Source organism: Lutra lutra, chromosome 6 (assembly GCF_902655055.1).
Source record: "Lutra lutra chromosome 6, mLutLut1.2, whole genome shotgun sequence".
NCBI lineage: Eukaryota > Metazoa > Chordata > Mammalia > Carnivora > Mustelidae > Lutra > Lutra lutra.
The window spans coordinates 55,235,377-55,256,739 of record NC_062283.1 but is presented as its reverse complement, the minus strand read 5'-3'; the positions used below and the strand labels follow the sequence as shown (position 1 = coordinate 55,256,739).

At 43.9% G+C, this 21,363-nt stretch overlaps 1 protein-coding gene across 4 annotated transcripts in view; it reads left to right on the top strand.

Moving 5' to 3' along the window:
• Positions 1-10,266, top strand: part of TFAP2B (transcription factor AP-2 beta) — a 30,325-nt gene extending 20,059 nt beyond the window's left edge. For 3 of the 4 annotated variants that reach the window (XM_047734794.1, XM_047734795.1, XM_047734796.1), the window contains 2 exons: positions 2,139-2,280; positions 5,496-10,266. In XM_047734794.1, coding sequence (XP_047590750.1) covers positions 2,139-2,280; positions 5,496-5,796 — 443 coding nt within the window. In that variant the 3' untranslated portion in view covers positions 5,797-10,266. The remainder of the gene's footprint in view (positions 1-2,138; positions 2,281-5,495) is intronic. The other variant, XR_007128263.1, reaches the window with a different exon arrangement.
• The last annotated feature ends 11,097 nt before the right edge of the window (positions 10,267-21,363 follow it).

The window sequence follows — 21,363 nt, the reverse complement described above, 5'->3', positions numbered from 1 at the left end:
ATCATTGAGATTGTTGTGCCCTTATGAGTTGGATGTCAAGCGGCTGCCTGAGAGAAGTTCAAAGGTCCTTTTACTTAGAGGGAGCTGGCAATTGCAGAGAGGCCAAGGGACATGTGTGAGGGTCCCTAAGCTCTGAAGAGTGCTCAGGTCCAGGCGCTAAAGCAGTGCAGGGGTCACATCTGCCATCAGGTGCAGGATGCAGTGTGTGAAACCCCTCTGCATGAACTCTTGCAAGGTAACTCCGGAAGCAGCAATGCATTCTAGACCTCTCTCCTTCCCAGGTTCTACCTCTGAATCGTCAGTAGTAGAAAACACATTGTCAGTTTATCAAACTATTATTGCATTCATGACCCCTATGGTTATTTTAAATCTCATGCCACTCCCAGGGTCCTATCTCTTACTGATTACCTGGGACTTGATAATTGATGAAATTGGCTTAGTGAAGCCAATGAGGCCTAGGAAAAAATGGGATCGAGGGTGGTGATGAGGAAACAAGGAGGGGAGTCACATAGGACCTTCTGTGTAGATTCATTGATTGTGAATTAAAGGCCCATAATTATAACAAGCACATTCTAATTTGCTCATCATTTTGGGGTTGGGGATGATATTTATGGTATATAATAAACAGGATCTTCTACACAGTTGAGAACAAGAGGATCTGCAGTTAATTTGCAGGATGGGGAAGGGATAGGAAATACAGCCAGATGGTCCTAATGAAGGAAGTAGAATTTTCTCTAGAGTCTAACATGTTGGTCTTGGTTTTTTTTTTGTTTGTTTGTTTTTCTATTTTATGGATGTGATATTATGACACTCCTATGGGGAACTGATTTTTGGAGATCTTAGAACATGCAAGTAACAACCATAAAGTCATCACATTCATAGGCGTTGCACTTTGCCATCTTTAAGGCAAAATTGTCTGGCCCAAACTTACCCTCCAGGGGCAGCAGTCACCAAATTTCCTTATCACACTTATTAGCAGTTGACTCAGCCCCTGGGAGTGGGGTGGGGTGGGGTGGGGTGTGAGGTTGTTTTTTGCCCTTCAGGGAATTACTAATATCACTGTCCTTATTTTGTAAAAGCAGTCAAGGTAATCTCTATCCAAGATGTGAATTTGGGTGAAGAAGGGACAAAACAGGAAAACTACTGAAATTTCAATATTCATTTGGCAGTTTTCAGTTTTATGGATCTGGATCATTGTAAGCATCATGCCTGAAGTCTTTTTTTTTTTTTTTTGTTACTATAATGATGATGATTAAAAGTAAGCCATGCCCCTTAAAAATATGGTAACTATGGGATAATTCAACATATCTCTTTTTCATGTTTGGTATCATCCCTTGAACTCCTAAGGCTGTGCATTAAAGGGTAATAATGCTTTATTTGAAACGGACTTCCACATTAGCCGAGGAATTTCTCAGGTGTCTGGGTTTTCTGTAGTTGCTGTGTCATCTTGTGCAGTGGAAAGTCCTTAAGTAGGAAGATGATGACAGGACCCTCTAAGGAGAAACCTGAAACCTATCAGGGAACTGACAAAGAATGAATACTTCATTGCTGGACAGAAACACTTATTCCATATATGTTTTACATATGTTCTTTAATATATGTGGGCATGTACACACATGGAATTATGGTTATATGTATATTAATTATTAATAAGAGGGGGTTTTTGTCCTAGTGCAGTTATAGGAAGATACAAAAGATAATACAAAAGATAGGAATACTTTTAAATTTTATTTAAAGCAGGTGCAACAGGTGCTTTTAAAAGGAGGAGGGAAATCTGGCTCCAATATCCAGCCAACTGTCTAGGTGCAATTGTAAGGTGACTCCTGAACTATCTGCCCATCTTTCTCTTAAGAGAAAACATGGGGTGTAGGAAGCCCGAAGCTATTCCGGAGATGTCTAGCTAGGACTTGGCTAAAAGGATCATCAAGGAGAGGCTGGAAAGAGCAGCAGGAGCAAAGTTTCTTCCATCAACTTTATGGCCTGAGAGTCATTTTTATTTGGGCTTCAGTCTCACCTTTGCTTTTGCCCCCAACAGCTGGTCTCTTCTGTAAATACCAACAGTTGACCAGGAAGGATCTCTTAGCCTGGGATGATTAGGAAATAGGGACTGATTATTACGTCTGCTGCTGTCTTTTCAGGAGAAGCTGTTCACTTAGCTCGGGATTTTGGGTATATTTGTGAAACGGAGTTTCCTGCTAAAGCTGTCTCGGAGTATTTGAACCGGCAGCACACCGACCCCAGTGACCTGCATTCCCGAAAGAATATGCTGCTGGCTACCAAGTGAGTGTCCCAGACTCTCAGCCCTCCCACCCTGCTGCATCACCTCATCAACTCCTTGGGCAGGGGGCGGGGGGGGGGGCGAGGCAGTGCTGGGGAGGCAATGCAGCCCCCACTGAGGGAAGCAGCTCAGTGGTAGAAGTAGCTTTTGCAGCCTGCGGATTGCTGGCAAGGAGCTCTTCGGGCTCCACCCTGCTGCCCTTCTCTCTCTCTCCTCTCTCCTCCCCACCCAGGTTGATTATGGGCTATGGGTTTGTCTGGGTCTGCTCTATTACCAAGGTTTGGGGGGGGGGAATGGCTTTATTAATATGAATCCAGGCTTTTTATAGTTCTTCTCCCCAACCCTGGGGAGACCAGGCAGACTATCTCTGGGTTGGTCCTTGTTCGAGTTCTTCCCCGGATCCCTAGGTGCCCATTTCTGCCAGGTTCACCTCTCTCTGTCATATGCATGCTCCGGGTGTCTTTATGTCACCCACGTGCACCCATCTCTACCCACAGCTCTAATTATTCTCTTTCCAACGTTGCTGTTTGGCATCTTCCACAGACGCAAAATTTACTACAACTCCAGAGGGGAAAACAGTAAATCTCTGGCTAAATTTAGGTCTAGAGCTCATTTGAACTTTTACAGTGGGTTTTCTATTTATTTGATTTACTCCTGTCTTTGGCTTGGGTGTCATATTGTTGGTGTTTTATGGCCGGCTCAGGCCTGCAGTGGGCGGCGCTGCGTGCACCCACACGTTTCTCTCGCAGGCTCGGCCCAAACAGCGGCGCTCATTTATTTAGTGCTGGAGGACGCGGTTTGTTTCGTTGACAGCGTAATTTAAAGAAATATATGGAAGGCTGAAAAATCATTTGCTCAAATTTGTCCAGATGTTTTTGAGACGTGATTGGAATTTGATTGCCCCTTTCCGCAGGGTCAAAAAATATTAATGTCCCAGAACTTTAATTGCTTACAGACCCTGCTTTGGGCTTTGAAGATTTAGAATGTTTGACTCCAAGCATTTGTTCTCCCCAGTTCAGAATTTCCTTTTTGGCACTTTGGTAATGAGTACAAACTTAAGGAAAGACTTCCTTAACCATCTCTTCCAAGATCAAAACCTGGCACCCATCCTCTTTTTTGGAAGGTTTCCTTCTGATGCACCAACTAGCAATGTAATAGATCTATTGCCCTTCTGCCCCTTGCCTCTCTCTCTGATGGTCGGGAAACTGTTGGTGCTTCATGAAAGAATAAATGTACTTTGGGGAAAAAAATAAAACTAAAGTGTATAAATCAGGTAATAAGATTTCCCTAAGGAATGCTTGTAACTTCCCCCACCTCATCACCTCTTGAAATCCTGTAACTTCACTTAGAACACCAACTGTTAACCTGGGGTGAGTATCAGAATCATCTGGGGAGCTTTTCCAAGGTATTTATTTGTGGACCTAGCCCCAAGCTCCCTGAATTGGAATCAGGGGGGCAGAGGCATGGATATGCGCATTTGAGCCCTGCAGGTGATTCCAAAGTACCCCAGGCTTAAGAGCTAACCTATTTAGATAGATAGAACCCTTACCTATCTTTTCCTGGTTGTAAGGATGTAGATGTGCATTTCGAATTGAGAAACCAGTAGTGGGGATGGTAGAGAGACAGTGTCTGTGAGGATTCTCTACCCGCCGGTCTTTTTTTTTTTTTTTTAATTTTTTAAATTTTGTTTATTTGTTAGAGAGAGAGCAAGCGAGCACAGGCAGACAGAGTGGCAGGCAGAGGCAAAGGGAGAAGCGGGCTCCCCACTGAGCAAGGAGCCCGATGTGGGACTCGATCCCAGGACACTGGGATCATGACCTGAGCCGAAGGCAGCTGCTTAACCAACTGAGCCACCCAGGTGTCCCTCTACCTGCCAGTCTTAAAACCAAAACCCTTTCTCTTGCTGCAGGTGGGAGTGGGGGGATGTATTCTCTGTCTCCTTCAGCCATTACTCTTCCTGGGAGTAATCTCCCTGGCGAAGGATGCCCCAGGGTCACTCAGATGGGCCTGTAGGTACCTGCCTTGTTTACCTGTTGTCCAGGCTCCACATGTCCCCAAATGTCAGGCCATGAAGAGAGTGGAGGGGTTGGGACTGGAACTCTGTAGTTTTTCTTTCTCACCGCCCCCCCCCCCCCGCCCTCCCACAACCAGTGGAAACAGACTGACAGGAGATGTCTGCCAGTCTGTGAAAGGCTATGGCCTTTGGGATGTCATTCCTCTGACTGGTAGCAGAGCCAAGCCATTGGAACTTCTGGGCTAAAACCCTCCTATATTAACCCTCTTGTCCACCTCCTATATTAAAAATTTCTCAAATAAGCTTAATTCATACTTAGGCACGCAGGATTTCTAAGGCTGAAAGATTCCTCTAAATTGTAGTTGCCTTGAGGAAATAAAAACCTTCAACAAATAAAAATCTACCCTCCCATGTCTTAAACACCTACCTGTAGATGGTTACGGTTTTTTGCTTTTTTTTTTTAAAACAATGTAGGGATCCTTTTATATTGACAACAATCCTGTTGTACAATGATTTTCAGTAGCCTGTGCTTAAAAGAAAGGGCGAAAAGGGGAAAAGGGGGGAAAACATATCTTCCTCCCCAAATACTACAGGTAAACAGATTTTTGTTTTAAATGGAATCAGCATTCTCTCCTGGAATAAACAGTTGCATGCCCTGGGCCATGCAAGTCTCTGGCAATCTGCTTCTGTGCCAGGGACAGGCTTGTGGCTCAGGGGCTTAAATCTTTCAGGGCTTTTTGAGTCTGATCACCAAGAGGTTAGCCATGCAGAGGAGAGAAGGGGGAAGGGTTTTGTTTTTGTTTTTGTTTTTTTTACAAAACTGCCAGGTAAGAGCCCCAAATTACTGAATATTCAAATCCAAACGCTAAAGCCTAGCGAATTTCCCACACAGACTTTAAGCGGTCCTGGAATGATGGGGGGAAAGATTGGATTTGAGAAAAAAAAAAAAAAAAAAAAAAGACAAGGCTTTGGGATAGAAGGGGTGCATAACTTCCCCACCCCCGCTTTCCTTCTAGTCCCAGCTGCTCCAGAAGGGAGAGCGCTGGGAAGGGAAACAGAGCGGAATCGTCCACATTAGCCTCGCTCTCGCACTCTATGGTGACCGGGCGCCTCTGGGCTTGTGTGAGCGTCTCCTTTCTAATGCCAATGACAACGACACTGAGTGATTCCCCCCCGCCCCACATTCCTTTCCCTTCTTCGCAGGCAACTCTGTAAAGAATTTACGGATCTGCTGGCGCAGGACCGGACGCCAATCGGGAACAGCAGGCCTAGCCCCATCCTGGAGCCGGGGATCCAGAGCTGCCTCACGCACTTCAGCCTCATCACGCACGGCTTCGGCGCCCCGGCCATTTGCGCCGCGCTCACGGCCCTGCAGAACTATCTCACCGAGGCGCTCAAAGGCATGGACAAGATGTTCTTGAACAACACCACCACTAACAGGCACACGTCTGGGGAAGGCCCAGGTAGTAAAACTGGCGACAAGGAGGAGAAACACAGGAAATGAAAAATTAAAAAAAAAAAAAAAAGAAAAAAGAAAGAAAAATGTTTTAAATACAAAAGGAAAACAAAAAATTTAACTTTAGCTTTAAAATGTTGGATTGGCTTGGAAGAATTATATTAGGTAGAATACACATACAATCAAATTTAAAAAAAGAGCTAAATAACTTAAAAAAAAAACTGAGGCGTACAACGGAGCAACAATATCGGTTCTCAGTGTCTATTTCAAGATACACTTGGAGACAAACGTCTGGATTTTCCACTTCGGTTCTTTCGAGCTTAGTAATACTGATAATAAAAGAAAACCATGATTTTCCCCCTTTGGAAAATAAACATAAGACTAAACATGAGGAAACGCTAACTTATTGGAAGAAAATCGGAGAAACGTTGGTGTCAGTGCTTTGAGAGTTGGTTGACTGAGACGCACGAACTTTTTAATTTTTAATATTTTTTAAGGAAACTCTCTCGCAGTCCCCACCCTTTCACCTCACCTCACCCCTCTCCCAGCCACTCTTTTCTAGGTTGCCCGCCCTCCCTCCCTCAAGCTGTCACGGGAATTTTCCGGGATGAAAATGAGTGTGGTTAGCCCCTTTGCGTTGTGTTTCAGTCCCCTCGGTACCCCGCCCCCGCCCCACCCTGCGTTCTTAACTCACCGGCGCCCAGCTCCCGGGCCGTTGGCACCCTTGGGAGGGCGAGGGCTGGCAGGGAGGGAGGCCCGCGGTGATGCGGGCGGGGCGCCAGCCAGCAGAGCAGAGGCTTCTGCGGCTGAGGAAAATCCAGATTAAGTTGATTCAGACTCATCATCAGTTCCTTTTAGAAATGTTACTAATTCCCAGCCTGGCCAGCATCTGCATACAGAGAATCTTGCATTTGTTTTATTTGTGTCATCTACCAATTTTAAGAACCATAGTAAAAAAAAAAAAAAAGCACAATATGAATACTTTGATTAGTATGTAATTCCTTCAAAGGGGTATGTACCATTTCATTCTCTTCTGTTTTCCAAAGCTTTGCCCGCATGGTTTATGAGCTTCTTCAAAGAGGACTTGGGCTTCCTACACAATCTATAAGGTACAGAGAAAAAAAAAATCCGATCCCTTTTAATCAAAGCCTGTGTGTCAGAATTCTGCAGGTGCACTTCTTTAAAGAAGCTCAAAGGGAATAATTTAGAAAGTGGCCAATAAGAGATTGAAGCTGCTTGGAGTCTAGTTGCTAACAGATACCTCAACATGGAATTCCAGGGGAGGGGGAACTGAAAAATGAATTTTAGGGGAGAAGAGTAAGGGTTCTTGGAGCCCAATATTTTAGCAATATTGCCCTGCTTTTGAAATAGATTCCATTTCCTTGGGCTCTTTGGTGATTGCTGTTCTAGCGCGTAAAGAAGCAGCTTTTCCAGTGGTTGTGGGTAGGAGGGTGCTGCAAGCTTTCGTGTTTCAGCCACAATTGCTTTCTTACAAGATGCTTTATGAATGAGACACTCCCCCCTTCCCAGATGCGTACTTCTTTTGGCATATAATGCGTACTTCTTTTGGCAAAATAATGAATGCAGAGTGAAAGGAGATGTATTTCAGCTTTGAATTTTACCGTCTGTACACACTGAGACTATTCCCAGTAGATAAAGTTTCCTGCATTTAATGTTTCTCATTCTGGCAGCTCTACTCCTTTCTTGGGCTTCATCTGAGCATTATCATGAAATAAGATCTGGAACCTGTTGTCGCCACCCTCCCCAAAGCAGTGGGGAAATCCACCCTCAGTGGTCTCTAAACTTAGTGTTGATGCACGCGCCTCTTTATACAAACTAGACCTTAGGACCTTTGCAACAGTCCTGAAAGATAAAGATCCAGATGTCTGTTCTGAGGATTTACACATAGGAACCACGGGGACTCTCAGTTCTGCCACCCCATGGGCTTTGGCTTTGGGAGAAGGTTGGAGGATTGGGGTTTAGGCACCTGCTGGGAGCTTTGCGCTGACACTTTTATGGGGGAGAGGGTTAGGGAGCTGGTTTCAGGTCACCAGGAAGGTCCAAGCAACAGTTTATGTCACATCCCAGCCCATCTACCACTAGCTCCTTTGGGAACATCTGGGTGTGCAGGGTTCAGCCCAAGACGAGGTTAAATACAAAGGTTGGGAACTAAACCTTATGGAGAGTGTAGACACTCCATCTCTCCCCAGCTCAGAAGCCTGCGCCTTTGTCGGAGGGCCTGGCCGCTTGCATTGTATGTATTCTGATTGCACAAGGCCAGGAGAAACCACACTGAAAACCATCGTCTCCTTTCCTTGCAGGGCAACGCGCCCCACGCGTGTGACGTGCGAGAGACGCGATGGACGCGCCTTGCTCTTACTGTGCAGGTCCTGAGAGCGTGTGGGCCACTCGCGCCCAGTCGTGTTGAGGACATAGAATCAGCCGCTGCAGGGGCCTCGGGCCGCGCGGGCCCTTTTCGCTCTAGGTCTCACCCTAAGGGCTAAGGCGACCGAGAAAGCCCCATTCTCCAGTAGGTAATGGGGCGGCGCCACGCGGGCTGCAGGCGGGGAGGGGTCTCTGCGCTGCCCAAGCCCTTTGCCACCAGCGGCCGCTCCGGGCGCCTGCTCCCGGAGGGCAAGTGGCCTAGAAATGTCCGGTGGAATCGGAAGCTTCCCCAGCCTTTGGCAGGACGAAAACGCCCCCTCCTCACGTTCCTAAAGGCGGGTGATGGGGTACGAATTGTCCTATTTGGCTATGCAGGCTCTCTTCACCGTCCTTCGCCCTCATTCGAGCCTGTCTCCCGCACCCCGGTTAAGTAGAGCCCCTTGCGCGTTTTCCCTGCCCCCCCCTACCCCGCGTGCAGAGAGCCCACTGCCTCCCCTCTCCCTCACTTCTCCTTCTCTGTACGACCCCCACCCCCTTTGCTTTCGTTAGCCAGGCCCGCTACGTTTATCTGATAATTGAGTTATTAAAAGATTTGGTTTCCTTGGGCCCATAAATCAATAAACAGTAGGATTAACGCAAGAGTTTGCCTTTTAAGTCAAGGGAAACGTTTAAAACAAGCCCTTTTGAGTTTTGTTTTCAAACCAAACAGGTGAGTTGCGGCTCTTCTTCCTCCCTGCACTCTGTAGACATTTTATCCGTGCCGCGTGCCCCTCCCGAATGCGCACACCCAAACGAAAATAGCTAAAGATAGAAAAAAGGAGTCAGGATGTGGCAGTGCTGCCTTCACACTTTCCACTTTCCAAGTTCCCTTAGGAGGTTCCAAAGGTCTCCTGACCATTCTCTGTCCAATCCTGCCTCTTCCTACAGGTATTATGGGTCTCAGGGGAGGGGGAAAAAAAAAAAAAAAAAGACAGAGGAGATCTCTGGGAGAAGTTTCCACCATCAAAATGCTCTTTTAATTTTCCCCCAAACTGGGAAAGTAACTTTCTCTCACCACCCCCAGCACAAAAATTATCTTGCATTTTTCTTTCCTTCTCTCTGGCTCCACATCCTTAGCTTTCTCCACACCCCCATAAAGAACCGAAGAGGCTTTCAAAGACCTGGCTGTTTTATTTTCTTTGGCCAAGGGAACCGCTTTCTCTCAAGCAATTATTTCATATCCTATGAAAACTTTGGTTGAATGGAAAACCTGAAGTCCCGGACTTATCTACACACTGTTCCTCTGGTACAAAGCCTTACTTAAAAGGGCAACTCCTTCCTACTTAGAGTGTTTATAGAGAATTTGTCATCACATCTGATATCCTGTATGCATAATACATTATGTGGAAAGGAAATAATAACCTTAAACCATCTGATGTTGCCTCAAGAGCCCAAATAGTGTTTCCTCTCCTGTGCCAATATATGTTAAATTATTGGGGTTAAAAAGAGAAAGAAAGAAAAAAAGAAAGAAGAGTAAGAAGAAATATCAAAATATCAAAATTCATTTTCCTTTTCTTTCAAAAAGTGGAATGAACACTATTCTTTAAATGCCAAAATTGACTCCACTGTTGAGTTTGTCTCTAATCCACTAATATTGTTTTTGCCACACAATCGAGAAGTATCAATCTATTGACTCTTCTGAAGAAGAGTTCTGGAGGGTATCCATGTTAAGTTTGTATATATTTATTTATGCTTAATTTAATGGGAATGTGTAAATATGGCAAGTAGTTTGGGATTATTTATCTGTGAATCTATACCTCTGTGAATGGGTGGTTAAAAAAAAAACGAGAAAAAAAAATAACGCTTGACCTTAGGTAGAATCCTATCTGAATTTTTCTGTTCTTTATAGACAAGCTGTTATGGTAATGGGTAGAAATTGGTTTATTGTCCAGTGTTGATCTGATTTACACAAATAAAAAGACTGTTGTGTTTTTGTTGTGTTTTCATCTTCAGTTTCTTGAATATGGACATTGTTTAATTCCACAGACAGAAAAAAAGTATAGCCAAGAATTTTTTTCCTTTTTGTCCTCTCTCACCGAAACGCAGGCAGTGTTTTCGTTATAGCATAAACACAATAAATTTTGTTTCTTAGAAGAACAGATACTTTTGTTTTCACTAGGAGGTGTTTTTTATTTTCTTAATTCTAAGTTGACACTCTTCTCTCTTATTTCTAATTAGATTTGTAATAAAAGCTCATGTTCACTGCATCTCTTGGTTCATTTTTGCCCTTTAAAAAAAATGAGGTGTCAAATTTACTTCCCAGGTAACTAAAGACTCTGTGTCTCAGTAACTAAAGGGCTCTGGGTCCAAGTCAAAGATGATGCTCCCCTCCCACTGCTAATAGGATTCCATTCTGGCATGGTATTCCTTGGAGGAAATGGTGCAGGAGATGCCCACAGGGCCAGGTATGGGCTCCTGCACCCTACACCTGGGGATCTGGAGGAGTTAACTGGCTTATTTCAGGATTGAACCCAACCCTGACCTCACCAGCTGTACAAGGCCCTCCATAAACAAATGAGGAACAGCTCCTTTGGCCCAGAGGAGGAAAAAGACATAGTTGTCTTAGGAGGTTGGATCTTACCTTAGGCTCAGAGGCTGCCTAGAGAAGCCAGAGCTTTTTTCATTTGGGTTAATGGGCTGCAGCCCAGCCCTAATGGGCTGCAGTGATCTTCTCAATCTGTGTTTCATCCCAAGGCTTGGGTGTCTTCCCTGAGGCAAGGAAAGTAAAGTCATCCAAGATGTTACACAGTTTGGACAAGTCGTTGTTTCTCTTTGGACCTCAAGGTCTTTATCTGTAAAATGTGGGCCTCTTAGGGTTCTTTCCAACATTGAAATACTGCCTGGTTTAATTATAAAAAGCAGAAACAGTAGCATGTATATACACTTAAGGATAACCAGCAAAGTTGAATCTTGATAACTCCAGATTAGGAGAGTACTTAGCATGTAGTTGGTGCTCAGTTAATTAATAATATGCCTCCCATATCAATTTTCTGTTTTTCAGGTGAATCATTCCCAGTTGGACTTCCCTATAGGGAAAGACAGAAGGGACAATGGAATCTGCTTTATGTGAGATCTTCCACTTCTTGGCTTCCTTATTAACTAAAGAAAGGTGGGGGAGGGTACCATGGCTAGAACTATAAATGACCAAATCATAGAACCCTCCTCTTCTCCCTGCAAAAAGAAAGGGAAGTAGAAGCAAGGAAAGAATTGCAAGGGAAATGTGATTAAGCGGGCATGCAATCCATTTATCTATAATGAAAATAGGTGTACGTATTTGTATTTACCTCTGGCTCAACTGTATTGCATTGAGTTCCCTTTTCATTTACTTTTTGGGGAGAGAGGGCTTGGTTACCACTGGGATTATACAAAAGGAGTGGTGAGTAATATCCATCTCCTATGGCAAATTCTCCTTCAGAAGCGTCAGCTCCAACTCTGGTGAAACAGACCTGTCATCTATCATCCCATAGGTAAATTCCAGACCACCCCGCCCTTGCCACCATCATTTGACAAGGAGAGTATCTGAGACAATCATCTTTCCTAGGTAAAAGCCAGGATCCTGAGGGGCCCAAATGTGAGAAAAGAACTGCGAAAGACGTGGAAGAACTAGAAAGAGAAGGAAAGGGTTAGGGAGCCTGAGACAGACTTGCCTAACAAAATGGCCTTCTCACAGTTCCCCAATCCCTTTGTTACTATTTTACCAGGCTGTGGAAGGAGTAAGGAAAGCCACAGCTGGAATCGCTAGGCCAGGGACCCTGGCCACAAGGCCTGCACAGGGACCCTAGGTAACCTTGGAGGAAGTGTCCCTCCCTGCCCTCTCTGCCAGGAGGCAGCCAGCCAGGTTGAGCCGCTTACAGTGCCCCCTTAAGCCCGCCTCCCCACTGGTATTAGCGGCTTAAGGACCCTGATTAAAAATTATGCTAGGAGGAAGACTCGCTTCTTTCTTTCTTTATTTTTTTAAAATGAGGCCACATTCTTTTCCTTCATTTGCAAATAACAGCCGGTGGGGTCCCTCCCCTAAAACCCAGGGCAACCAGAGCCTAGCGCCCCTAGAGGGGTGCTGGCCCAAAGGGATGTGTCCCTTCCTGAGGAAGATCGGGGCTCCCTGACCGCAAGCTGCCTTCCATGCTTGAACTTCGAAAGGGCGGTTGTCTGTCATGTAGAAGCCACAGAAATTAAATGCGCAGCTCACAAGTCCATTAATTTTAGCTCCCCATTAATCTATTTATAAATGAGCCAGCGCTGGCTCTATAAATACAGTCCTATAAAATTGAACTCCTTCCCATAAATCTTCCAAGTTGTTTATTTACATGTATTCCCTCGCCCTGTAACGAGCCTCCTTTAAACTTGGGGAAGATTCGAGCAGACTCCACCCGGGATGGGGTGTGCTCACCCTCCCTAGCTTCCTGGTTGGAATCCTAAGCTCCTGGGGAAGGAAGGAAAGGCACAGAAGCAGAGGGAGAGGGGGTGGGGTGGAAAAAGAAGGCGAAAACTAATTTTTCCTTTTTTACTTTGTTTCCTCGTTTCTACCCCAAACTCACTCTCTCCATATTTCCCATCACAAGCTCCACGTTGATTTATATCGTCATAAACAGCATTCGTGAGTCTATAGCTTCTCTCATAGCTTGGGGTGAGCTCCTTTTTCACTTCCCTAGCAGCCACTACTTTTAAATCAGGGCTCATAAATAACCCCGTCGCTTCTTCCGGATGAGGTCGCTCAAACGTCTCCTGGGGTCCACTTTCTTGCTTGGATCCCGATTCCCTGCCCTCCCTCAGGTCACTAGTTGGCACCGCCCTTCCCGCTCGTTTCCAGAACGCAGCCTGGAGCAGCAGCGCTCAGCCGGGGCACCAGGCGGGTGACACGGACACCCAGGCAAGGTGTGTGCGTGCGCACGCACGTAGCACGCGTGCGCCGCCCCTGCCTCCGCCGAGCCCACGCATAGCGCGCCGCTGCCCGGGTGTAGGCACGCTCTCCCAGCTGCAGGGTCTGGTGTCAAGAATCATGCACGCGCGGACACACGCGCCTCCGCGCCTCGGGGGCGCGACTCCAGTCCCGGCTACTGCCCTGGACGCGCACACGCTTGCAGGGGTTTTTGCTGTGCGTCTTCGGGACTGAGGCTCCGAGTTTGCAAAAAACGGCTGTAGTGTGGGCTGTGGGCTGTGTGTGTGTGTGTGTGTGTGTGTGTGTGTGTGTGTGTGTGTGTGTGTGTGTTCAGTTTTGTCACACAAGTTCAGTACGTGCCACGCAGGTCACAAGCTAGCAAGGTCAGGCGGTGATTTTTGCCCATTTGTTCGAAACCTTATTCGTTCTGCCCACCCTGCTTCTTTTCGCTTTCTCTCTTCCCTCCGAAGGTCTGCCGCCTTCTGGAACTGACTCAGGCAGGGAGGCGTCCAGACCCAAGTAGGGGTCACACCTGCTGCCAGGAGAGGCCTCTGCATAAAAATGCTTTTTAAAAAAATTTAAAAAGCAGTACAATAGCCAATGGACTTAGCAAAGCGTGACTTGCCCAGACCACAAGAAGGGCAACTCTGGCAGTCATCTGTAAGTCGCCCACCAGTTAACGTCCTGGACGTGCCTGTTAGTGGGGATATTAACCAACGTTTCTAGGATGTGGCTGTCGAATGTCATTAGCCAACACACTTAACTGAAGGGCGGGCATGGGCAGGGCATATATGCGAATATTTTGGGGAGGCCAGAGTCCGCTCTCTGTAACAAATGTCCCTTCCTGTACGGACATTTATCAAATGACCAGAGAAAAGAAGCCGGCACAAGAACAGTGGGGTACAGAGCTGTGGGAAGGGGAGCTTCCTTGGGAGCGAGACTGGGGCTGTGAGTCTTTTCTGGAGTGGAAACTTGACCCAGGTCAGACTGTACTGCGGCAGACGGAAGGGAAGGAGGATCGAGTCAACCCAGTGAGTTTTAGTACTCACAGGGCGAACCACTGGGTCCTGAGCGGATAGAACCTGGCATCTGGATGCGCAATTAGAAGCTGGGCAGCTTGGAAACACCTGAGTACAGAAGGGCCCGTGGCTGTTCAAGTGGCAAAAGTGAGTGCGACCATAATCTGAGTTTCTAAAGAAATAGGATTTTAGACAGCTTCTACACAGCAGTGTTTTGTTTTTTTTTGTTTTTTTTTTTTTGTTTTTTTTCTGTTGAAATGTCAACAGTTCTAGGTTTGGAAAGGGGCAGTGAGGGATTGTACAAAAATCACAGTCAAGACAAATAAAACAATATAAAACCAAATCAAACTCAGTGTCCTCTCAGCCCTCACAAAAGAAAAAAAAAAAAAAGGAGGAGGAGAAAAGGTGCCAGCACTAACTTTGAGATCAATGTATTAATCTTGAACCAGGATGAATTTTGTGTATATGTTATCCTACTTTATAAATCATTCTACCAGGAACCTAGATGAGAGACCTTTTTTTTGGGGGGGGGGGCATTATAGTTAGGGCTATTTACGTGTGTGCGCACACACACACACACACACACACTTCACAATATGGGAAGTCCCTAAGAATTGGACTAAACAAAAAACAGCCACAGTGAAACAGTTACCAGTGTGAATTTTCTTTGCCATGAAACCCCCATGTGTTGGAAAGTTTGTTCTAGAGCTCTTGTTTTTAGGACCAAATTCTTTTGACCAGAGATTCCTATAGATAGGAAGCTTCTAAGAGTTGAAGCAGAAGCACTCTTTACTCTTTTTAATGCATTCACACACTTTCCCTTCTGCTGTCTTTAAGAAGCAGGGAGCACAGGCAAGAGCCCTACCAACAAAATGGGCCCACATGAGTGATTCATTCACGTTTATGTTCAACCTAAATATTCTTTTCTTCTTCAAAAAAAATAAGAGCCATTCAAGACAATGGGGCCAAATAATCCAAAGAAGGCTCTAGCTGATCCGGGTCCCTCTGACCTTTTACCCTTCCTTTTTTTACCCTTCCTTTAATTCTCAATAGTGAACATCTGTGTTTGGTGGCCAGTGTCTGAAAGTAATAAAGACAATTAGAGCATTTTATTTTTTCTTGGGGGAGAGAGGTTTGGTTGCTGGTATGGAGAGGTAAAAATTTTGTCTATGACACTGTTTTAGGATGAAACTAGGGGAATACCAGCCACTAGGCCTGTTGCTTGATAGGACCTACCTAAGGAATTGAGCATAGTAATATGTATATTGAAGTTACAGGTAATTCATATTGCCCCTCTGTTTGTTAGTCTGTGTAAAATTTTTTTTTTATTTGTTTATTTGACAGAGAGATCACAAGTAGACAGAGAGGCAGGCAGAGAGAGAGAGAGAGAGAGAGAGAGAGAGAGAAGCAGGCTCCCTGCTGAGCAGAGAGCCCGATGCGGGACTCGATCCCAGGACCCTGAGATCATGACCTGAGCTGAAGGCAGAGGCTTAACCCACTGAGCCACCCAGGCACCCCTGTGTAAAATTTTTTAAAAACAATCCTATCATTTGTCAACTCTACCACAAAAAGAAAATAATGTTCACCTCTCTCTAGTCTTGTTCTGAGTTTTCTTCCAATTGTAAAGACTGTTAAATTAGGTTCCTGAATACATACTCCTTCTCTCACCACTTTTGGTGAAGTTTTTGAAGGTTTTTCTCTCTCTTCCACCTAAGAACAAACCATCACCAAGCCAACGCCAAACAACTTGACATGTTAATTGACTGAAAAGTATTTTAGCTTTTGGTGTGTAAAACTGTGAAACCCACCAATCTTGAGACCATTTTAAAGGGTCAACGTTCTGAAAGAATAAGATATTCTAGGGATAATAAATTAGAGAAATTTATCTTCCAAACAGATGTCAGGGGTGAAAGAAGATGTTTTCTTAGTATGTGTTGTCTTCTTGGCACTCTGCTGTGGGTTTTTTTTTTTTTAAAGATTTTATTTATTTATTTGACAGAGAGATCACAAGCAGGCAGAGAGGCAGGCAGAGAGAGAGGAGGAAGCAGGCTCCCCGCTGAGCAGAGAGCCCGATGCGGGGCTCGATCCCAGGACTCTGAGATCATGACCTGAGCCGAAGGCAGCGGCTTAACCCACTGAGCCACCCAGGCGCCCCTGCTGTGGGTTTTTGATGATGCAAAGTGGTTTCTTATAAAGGACATATGAATGTCCTCATACGAATGAGCAAACAGGATATATATATATATATATATATATATATATATATATATATATATACCTCCATGCATAAAACTACATAGCTATTTTTTAAAGATGTATTTATTTATTTTGAAAGAGAGTGTGTGAGCAGGGAGGGGGGTTGAAGAAAGGGGGTAGAGGGAGAGAATCTTTCAAGCAGACTACTTATTGAGCAAGGAGCTCAATGTGGGACTTGATCCCACAATCCATGAGATCATGACCTGAAGTGAAACCAATAGTCAGATGCTCAACTGACTGAGCCACCCAGGTGCCCTGCTACATAACAATTTAAAACTCTTCGGTGAAGTTAAAGTTAAAAAATGACTATGTGAGGGACGCCTGGGTGGCTCAGTTGGTTAAGCAGCTGACTTCGGCTCAGGTCATGATCCCAGCATCCTGGGATCGAGTCCCACATCGGGCTCCTTGCTCATCAGGGAGCCTGCTTCTCCCTCTGCCTCTGCCTGCCATTCTGTCTGCCTGTGCTTGCTCTCTCTCCCTCTCTCTCTCTGACAAATAAATAAATAAAATCTTAAAAAAATGACTATGTGATAGACTATATTATATATGGACTATTATATATTGTATGTAATATATGTGTGTCCTGGAATCTCAGTTGCAGTGAAATTTTTTTTATTCTTCTTTTAAGATTTTATTTATTTATTTGAGAGAGAGAAGGAGAGCAGAACCAGAGAGAGAGAGCACAAGTGGGCAGGAAGAGAAGGAGTAGTAGGACCCCGACAAGCAAGGAGCCCAATGCGGGGCTTGATCCCAGAACCCTGGGATCCCAGAACCCTGGGATCATGACCTGAGCCGAAGGCACACAATTAACCAACTGAGCTACCCAGGCACCTCTGCAGTGACACTTTTTTAAATGGAGGTCATTTAGAAACATTTTTAATGTTCTCAAATTTGTAGAAGGGTGTGTGTTTAAGAACTACAGCACGAAACTTTAAAATGAGGCTCGAGTTTTCCCGTCCACTGGACACTGGATGGCTTCTGTGCATGTCATCGCTCTAATGCACACACGGAAACATGAATTTGTAGTGGAATTGTTCTACATTTAATCGCATATGTGCATAGGCACACAGAGAAGACTGTTTTCATTCACCATTTCTCCTTGATGTTAAACACGTGTTGGGAATTTTGGAAACTGACTTCTCCAGATCATATTTGTGACTTTGTTCTTACACATGCAGTTTAGAAACCTACAAGGTGATAACTAGGTTATTCTTCCTCTCTCTCTCTCTCTCTTTTTTTTTTTTTTTTTGGCGTTAATAACTCTGTCCTTCTTCCTTTTCTCTCCCCCACTGGTTTCACCCCTCCCCAGCATTCTGTCAAGCAATAGGCTATAAAATAGTTATCCAGACCAGCAGCCAGGCAAGTGCTGGTTGAGAGTAATTTCTGCCCCAAGCATTTAGCCCAGGGCAAAGCAAGCGTGCTCTCTAACTGATCAACCTGGATATTTCATTATTCATTAATTTACTGTTTAACCAAATCCCACTCATTATCAGAGGCAACGCTTGGCAGAGCCCAGCGAACAGTAGCAGTTGGTGTCAGGCGTGGAGAATTGGCCCATTTGATCCTGGGCTGTTTTATTATTCAACACCACTGACTGAGAAAAAGGTCCATGAATAATAAAGAGCCAAAGCGTGTTTGAACTGAGAAGCATGACACAGCCTTACAAAACAGCAGTTAGAAAATTAAAGGCAAGGTGGCCCAGACTTTGCATTTTTTATCTTGGCTGTGGGCACAGACGTTTATATCCCTACATTGTTTTCAGTCTTTTTTTTTTTTTTAAGTCCTTAAGACAGAGGCATTTGCTTCAGTCAGTCTCACCCTTTCAAAACAGACCATTGAAGAACTCAGGAGCAAACTGACACGGCAAGAAACAAACATGCCTCCAGATGGGAACTTGAAAATGTCATTTCTAACCTTATAATCAGTTAGGTCCTTTGTGGCCCTACCCAGCTATGGGGAAGATTTGGGTGATTTTAATTCTCCTTTGGACCTGCCATGATTCATACCCTGGGTTAGTTTAATAATATAATTCACGATGCTGATCAAATACATGTTAAATTCCATTTCTGTCCAATTGGTTCCTGGATAAGACTTTGGGTCCATGAGCCCCTGGCTACAAAGCTCACATAGCTAGGGCTTTTGGGATCCTGTAGGTAGTATCTAAAATCTCATAAACATGGGAGAAGGACCTATGAAATATATAGTGATGAAGGGAGGGGTTTATGTTCCCTCAGAAACACCCTTTTTGAGTTTACAGAAGCAGTAGTGGTCATGAGTTCTTTCAGGCTTTGTTAGGTCTGTAAATGTACAGATGAATTGAACACACTTGTTGGATCCATTGGTGGTGGGGGGCTTGAAAGTATGACTGCCTTTCGGACGACCTGTCCTGTCATTCCACTCATGTATCCATTTTACTCATTGATTTACAGTCTTTGAATAAGCATGATGAAACCTAAAACAGTAATAATAACAATACCTTTTGTATGTTGCCTTTTACTACCTAACAGCCCCTTCACTTTATCCATACCCAACCGGACTTAGGCAGAGAAATAGGGCACAGGAGCTGTAACTCTTCATTTAGATGAATAGTAGCTGTGTAGAAATAAATTTCTTGCAACCAAGAAAGTCCATTTGGGCTGCCTATATTCATCAAAAGTTATAATCTTCCAAGATTTTCCATGACCAGGTCAGGATAGAATTGCCTTGGTGCTAAGATACTTAGAATGACACATGAAGATGTGTCATCCAAAGATGTTGATGGTGTGTCAAACTTGGAGTGATTTTTTTTTTTTTAACGTTCAAATCAATAAATAAAGGTTGAAAACACTAGAGGGAGACTTGTCCTTTTCTTTCCTCTGGATATTCTCTTGCCTGCCTTGGATGCATTTGGGAATTGTTGTTAATATGTTAAATTTAAAGTAGGACAGGAGGGTAGCATGGAAAAGATTCTCCTACCATCATCAACCTCAACGCTTCATTTTACAGATGCTTAGAGAATGGCTTATCCAACCTTATGCTTGTAGCTCCTGGTAGAACACAATTAGTTCCAAAGTGCTTTTTCCTCTATAGAAGGTCTTAGGGCTTTGGTATGTAAACATGTATATATGTATGTGTGTATGTATTTATAAGAACTTATTTATTTATTTGACAGAAAGAGACACAGCGAGAGAGGGAACACAAGAGTAGGAGAGAGAGAAGCAGGCTTCCTGCTGAGCAGAGAGCCTGATGAGGGGTTTGATTCCAGAACCCTGGGATCATGACCTGAGCCGAAGGCAGATGCTTAAGGACTGAGCCACCTAGGCACCCTGGGCTTTGGTTTTTATTCTTGATAAGATTGTTGGATTTTTTCCCTACATATATTTTAGTAGTTTTGAAGAAGAGGCTTTAAAAAAAAATACAGATCTCCTATGACTAAAGTACAGTATTTTGAAAAACACATCTCTTTTAATGCTCTTTTGGCATTGAAATTTTGGGCATTAATTATAAGAAGAGGGTCAAAATCCTTCCTCCAACTTAATTCGGATTGGAGGGTCAAGATAATAAGATAAAGAACTCCATTGTTTTCCTTCCTAATATGGTGGACCAGGTTGTTCACTTTTAAATAAAAGTGAGTGTAAGTTCACAGACCTGTACCCCTGGGGATAAAAATACATTATGTGTTTATAAAAAAATAAAACAAAAACATTAAAAAAAAATAAAAAAATAAAAAAAAGTGAGTGTAAGTTAACATCAAGTATGAACATGACTGAAACTTATGACAAAGTTAATATCTTGACTTCTCAGATCATACCAGTTCTCATTAAATCGTAAAACACATTCCCTTGCATATGACCACATATAAAGAACTCCCAAAATGAAGAAATTAGACAACATCAGGCAATTCATCTACTTGAGAATCACAAGTTCCCTGTCCTCCCTTTTTTTTCAGGCTTGTTGCAGATTGAGATATTGAATCTTACTCTCTTGTGAACTCTATTTAGGACTCTTAAGATCCTCTGTTACCCCTTTAGGTCCTTGGGATTTAGAACTTCACAAGGTCTCTTTGGAGAGGAGACACTGCTGGAAATTTGGAAGCAGAAGCTATCTTAGCATTTTTCTGATCTTGATGGGTCATAGGGATGAATAGGCCTGGTATAAACATGACCTCATCTGAGAAAAATTACTTTCCTGACTCCTTTATCTACTGTTATACTTTTTAACTTCTCTTCCCATGGTTCTCAACCCTGGCTGCACATTAAAGTGACCTAGAGACAGTTTTTAAAGATACTGATGTCCAAGCTCCATCCTCTGATGTATTTAGTCTGAGACAGTGGTACGGCTTCACAAGATCCCCAGACAATCCTAATGTGCACAGGATAACAAATCAGTGCTTTATGCTCTCAGAGTACTTTCTTCAAAATATGGCACTTGCCTCATTGTCTCATTATAAAAATCTCTCTCGGCCACCTTACATTATAAACTTTAAGGGTAAATGGCATGTTTCAATCAACTTACATAAAATATGGCATACAGTAGTTGCTAATTCATCCAGTAGATTCTTATTAAGCAGTTACTAAGTTGGAGGATTTGGTGATACATCAGTAACAAGATTGATCTGGTCTTTTACCTTGTAAAATTTGTGGTCTTTTGTTCTTGAAGGCAAGTATGTGGATCCTGCATTTGTGAATCTATCTAGGATTAGCTGATAACTGGCCAAGAGACATCATCATACAACAGGTTATTGTTGAGGGCTTCCTATGTCCTATGTCCTAGTTATTACGCTAGGTCTTGGCTACATTACAGTAGATGAACTGGGCTGCAAAGTCTATTGGTTGGGGCATACTGTTTTATCTGCTCTTTGAATTGGCCCATCCTGTGTGTCCCAAACTCTGTCCACTTGTGAGATTTTCACTTACCCATGTAAGGAATCTCAGATTTTTAAAATCTAAAAGATTTCTACAAATTGCTAAAATACCTATGATTTTGATCCCTAATGCTGCACTGTAGGTGGTAAAAAGAATGAGTAGGTGTTTGCTTCAATTTCCTTTACTATAGTTT